A 5002-nucleotide genomic window follows, 5' to 3' on the forward strand; every position below is an offset into this window, starting at 1 on the left:
AAAATGTGGTTTATGTAACGCTTCCACATGCTGAGAAGAGCTGTCAAAGTTGTGCAGAACTACCATTCTCATTCTTTATATAACAAATGGTACCAGTGGAACAAGGCGCAGCCTGTCGTTGGGAAAGTTATAATTCATAATGCTGCATGTCAAAAAGAGGGAGTAACTGGGAAAATGCCGGACTCAATGTGTGTGTATGTGTTTGTTCATTAGACCGAGCCACTCTGGCGCTACATAGGCAAACACGACCATTCGCAACAACATTCCATGTGACATACACACACAGTCCACTCAGAGCGAAAACATTCCTCGAGCATCCGCACATTCACACGTGTTTCCTGTCCCCGGCTGAATCGGCCCGCAACAACTCTCTCTGTGGCGGCACAGGAAGGCAAAGCTCCATGTCAGCTTTTCCTATAGAGGAAAACCTTAGCATAGGCTCCCATTGTTCACCCTGACATGAAGCCGTTTCCCCGGGCCTTTTGTTTTTGTTATTTTCCCAGTGGAAAACAGAGCTTTTTGCGTAATGCCTTTACAAAGCGGTAGAGTGGAAGTTAAGAGGACAGTTCCTATAAACACAGCTTATCAATTGAGACACCAGGGAGTTCATACACTGACTCACAGTGAGATATGTTTATACACCAGTCACACTGGTCATAGTGATGTTGGATGTTAATCCTGTCCTGAACAGAAATTACAACGTCTGTGCCGGTGATGGTGTCTACCAATGCCCCCAAGACGACGGTTACTGCTACAGTGGAGAGTGCAGTGTGGGTCACCACTGTCACTGTACCGCCCATCATCGCTGACACAGGTACCTGCTTATTACATCACCACCCAGTGGGCCATCCCTCCTCACAGATATCCAGTTAATGTCTTCATTACTCCCCTCCCTACTCCCGTTCACACACTGTATTAGTAACTCCATCCGAGTTATTTGGCATCATTGCTATACTCTCCCTGCCAATCCCTGTGAGTGTTTATACTAATGGAGGGTGTTTGAATTGCCTTGATAAATCAGTTAAATGTAAACTAACTAAAGCAATAATGATAAATGGACATTTGGGAAACATGAGCTCTCTTGAAACCTCCAGCATTAATGTTTCAGGGTTGGGCACTGAGCTGGGATACTAAGCAAAGAAATAAGCTGTTTCGAATTTAGATTTAGTAAATTGGCAGGATAAAATAATATTGGAAATGAGGGGAAAAGCTTTTAGTGCTTGGGTGGATTTTCAGTATCAATGCTGTCTGTGTCCCGCAGATGAGCCAGGTTTGGGCGAGAATTACCCCAACCAAACAGAGATGGCCCTCATCTACCAATCAGCTGCCTGGATCCTGGCAGGTCTCCTCCTGGCCATCATCATCTTCCTCATCGTGGCGTTACTCATCAACAAGAAAAAGAAGTGGGTGCAGATGTCCTGCTACAGTGCGCCAAAGAAGGTGAGAATAAATTATGCAGACTCCCTCTTTATAAATAGCAGTGAGTGCAGCGCTGATGTGTGGATGGGTCAGGGAGAGCTTTGCTTGATCTTCCACCTTCTGTCACAGCCAGTGTTAAACCTGTCATCATGGTAGGATTAATGCAGTTTTCCTTTGCCTTGTGCTTTCAGCTGGAACAAGGTCATGTCTGTCATAAAATTTAATAACTCTACCATGATATCAGATTGTAGTATGGACTGTACAGAAGTCTTATTTTACCAAGAGAAAGCTAACATGAATTAGCAAGCTTACCTGCTGCCTAAACGTGCAGCATGAACAGGCTTCACTCTGAAACTAGTTGTCTTATCCCCCCCCCACTTAGACGGTGATCCTAAAGAAGCATGTAAACAAGAACTCAGTGGTGTACATGGAGCCCTCCAAGGAGAACAAATTTCAGAACGTGAAGAACGACTGCGGCATCATCCACTTCTCTCCAGAAATGAGCTCCCCCTGCGTGGACAAGATGACCATCCCCAGGGCCAAGCTGAGCATGGGCAACAACTGGACGTCGCGCTAGAAAACACACCACTCAGACTCTGCAGATCGGAGCTGTCCGGCACCTCCCACTCTCTCTTAACTGCTGTATCCGAGGTGATTCACGTGACTGTGCACAAACCTCGGGCACCGCCACGTTCCCACCCTTTTCTCTGTGTGACAGTAAAACCCGAGGACGCTCTGCAAGAGACGAAGCAAAGTGACCTCTGTTTCTTTTTATCATGTGTCCATATTCTTCTGTGTCTTGGGCGGAGTGAGGCGTCGGGAGGTGGATGGACGGGTGGACATGTAAAGGACACAGCCACTCTGGGCTCTGCTTTAAAACAGAGGAGGAGGCAGCCAGAGCGGCTCCTCTATCAGAATCAGACTTTGATTGTGAACAGTGTCATATTATTGCTTAATATTGCCTCCTTTGAAACTGGAACTTGGAGGCAGTAAGAGGAGCATAAAGAGCTTTAGGACAGGGGTTTGGGCTGCAGTTTAAAGGGGACAGAGAGGATACTGCCCCCCCTGAGTGCAGCAGTGCTTCATGGATGTAATCATCATCATCAGTAGCAATGAGGCCAAAGGAACTGATAATTCAGCAGCCAAATCAAGTCAACAGGCTTTATGTAGACCCCCAGATCCAAACCCCTGCTTTAGAATGTGTGGTTTCCATCTTAGTTTTTGTATATTTCTACAGTATTTGAACTAGTTGTAGTGTTGTTCTTGGCCACCTCCTTTTTTTTTTTTTTTTATCATGGGTGTCTCCATGGGGGCCAGATTGAATTATTTTGAAAATGCCCATCTAAACATTCCCCACCATCAGGATGTTCAGGAAGGACACGCTTCCAATATAATAGCCTTGTTTCTACCTTCAAATGAGCCGAGTCATTCCATCCAGAAAACCCCAACAATTGTGCGAAAGGAAATATGTGAATTCGCTCTCTAAACTGGTCCGCAATTCAGCAGCTCATCGTCCTGAACTTTCCACTCAGCCTCATCTGACCTGGGCTCCTCCAGAAGGAATCAGCCCTTGTCAGTTGTTAGAATTCATCATCTCAAAAAAATCACAATTGAGTTGAAGCTGAAGCGGAGTGATGTTCATCCAGGATGAATGTCATTTTACTGACAGTAGAGGAGGCAAAGTGGTGCCAGACGCTTCATCTGGACCTGTGTGGAATGGCTTTGATACCATGCCATGCCTCACTTCATTACTTTGTTCACAGCTCTGTGTGTGTGTGTGTGTGTGTGTGTGTGTGTGTGTGTGTGTGTGTGTGTGTGTGTGTGTGTGTGTGGTGGAGCTTCTGTTCACACAAAATGTTAGTGATGGTTAGTAATCATTCTTTTTAAAGCCTTAATTCTATAGCCTTAATGCATTTTCTTTGTTATCTTGTTTTCATTTAATAACTGTGTTAGGCCATATCAAGAAATCAAAACAGTAATTTATTCACCCATTTTTAAGATGAACAGATTATGTTGTTCAGTGCCACTGATGGTTCTCTTCATATACCGGTGAATTATGAGATGTTGAGTTTAAGGGGAGCCTGTTTGTAACTGTACATAATGGTACATATTACAACATCAGAGCATGTTAAAGAGACGTAGCACTTTTCTTTGGAGCCAGTGTTTTTAAGAAAGCCCACTGTAAGATTCTTGAAGGGATAAAGGCCCTAATCAGGGATTTGACAGGCATATAAAGCACACCACTTAAACCACTCAAGTGAACACGCTGTTGCAGCTAGAGGCTCCGCACCAATCTGATCAGTGCGGAGAAGGATGGAATCTGAGCAGCGTTACGAAACACACTGAGGTTTCATAGGAAAAAAGGTTTTGGATCAGAGTTGTCAATCCATTGCCAGTTTCTCAATACAAAGACCATTCTGATGCCAAAATTGGTTGGAGACCAATTAATATTGAAGTGTTTTAGTAACAGTAGATTTGTCTGTCTGATTCATGACCATGTGCTTTAAAATGAAGAGGTGACTGTAAAAGCTTACGCAATTCTTTGTTCTTCTATGTGTTTAAAAAAAAAAAGTAGTTTAAATTAGTAGAACAGAAGAGTACCTTATTTATTTTTTCACATAGCTTTATTTATTAATACTAAACTATAGTTTGAGATTTTTTTTTTTCCTTTTTGAAAAATGAACTTTTGGTAGCCAAAGCTGCTGTACATTGTAGACCATTTACCATTTCTATCTGCTATATTCTATACAACCTTATTTATTTCACTGTTGCAGATCCTGTAAATATGTTTCCTAGATGAACTGTAACATTTACACTTATTTTGAAAAATAAATGTGTGAACCAAAGTGGCCCACAGTGATTATACTGTAACTGGGTTGGAGCAGCAAGTCCCCTTAAGTGCAGTGATGTCATCCAACATGGCATCTGTTCGTGGTTTTTACGTCACTCGCACATTTTCAGACTCATGCACATCTGGTTCTGGACTTCTGCTCCAAATGGGAATTTGTCTTCTCTCAGTTTCTTTAAATCTGATCATTTTCTCTTGCTTACTGTGGTTGTTCTCTTATCTCAGTAGCACAAGCAGATGTGTTTAGTGTTGGTGGCTTGTTTCTTGGGGGGGGGGGGCACTCACAGATTTGAGCCCTAGCAAAGAGCAAGTAGACCTCATCTATCCAATGGGCTAATAAAACACCGGAAAACACAAAGACAACCAGCCAAAGCTGGAAACCTGGATAATCCTGAGTGCAGACTGCACTGTTGTTTTGACTTGTCCGTCAAAGCTCGCTCATAAACTTCAAGGTGAGGAAGCTTCTCCGGAAGGATCAATTAAGCAAACAGTAGGGTGAGTTTCCCAGAACTTGACAATGTAAAATCGTGCAAATCCTACAAGGCTTTGAAAGTAAAGTGAGCAATAACTGAATTCATAAGTATGAGTTGCAATAAGGAGATGCTGATTATATAAATAACACTGTGTATATATAGAGGTACATGTATTATGTAGACCATTAATCATCAGCATCCTCAGAGTGAAAACAGCTGTTGTACTCATGCATGTTTAAAACACACACATCACATCACAGCA

At 43.0% G+C, this 5002-nt stretch overlaps 1 protein-coding gene across 1 annotated transcript in view; it reads left to right on the forward strand.

Annotated features, from left to right (window-relative positions):
- Positions 1-4265, forward strand: part of crim1 (cysteine rich transmembrane BMP regulator 1 (chordin-like)) — a 32597-nt gene extending 28332 nt beyond the window's left edge. The window contains exons 13-15 of the mRNA XM_071497468.1: positions 692-814; positions 1262-1440; positions 1802-4265. Coding sequence (XP_071353569.1) covers positions 692-814; positions 1262-1440; positions 1802-1996 — 497 coding nt within the window. The 3' untranslated portion in view covers positions 1997-4265. The remainder of the gene's footprint in view (positions 1-691; positions 815-1261; positions 1441-1801) is intronic.
- The last annotated feature ends 737 nt before the right edge of the window (positions 4266-5002 follow it).

The sequence above is a fragment of the Trachinotus anak genome, unplaced genomic scaffold (genome assembly GCF_046630095.1).
Source record: "Trachinotus anak isolate AG129_WGS33_773 ecotype Australia unplaced genomic scaffold, CSIRO_AGI_Tana_v1 ptg000015l, whole genome shotgun sequence".
NCBI classification, from domain to species: domain Eukaryota; kingdom Metazoa; phylum Chordata; class Actinopteri; order Carangiformes; family Carangidae; genus Trachinotus; species Trachinotus anak.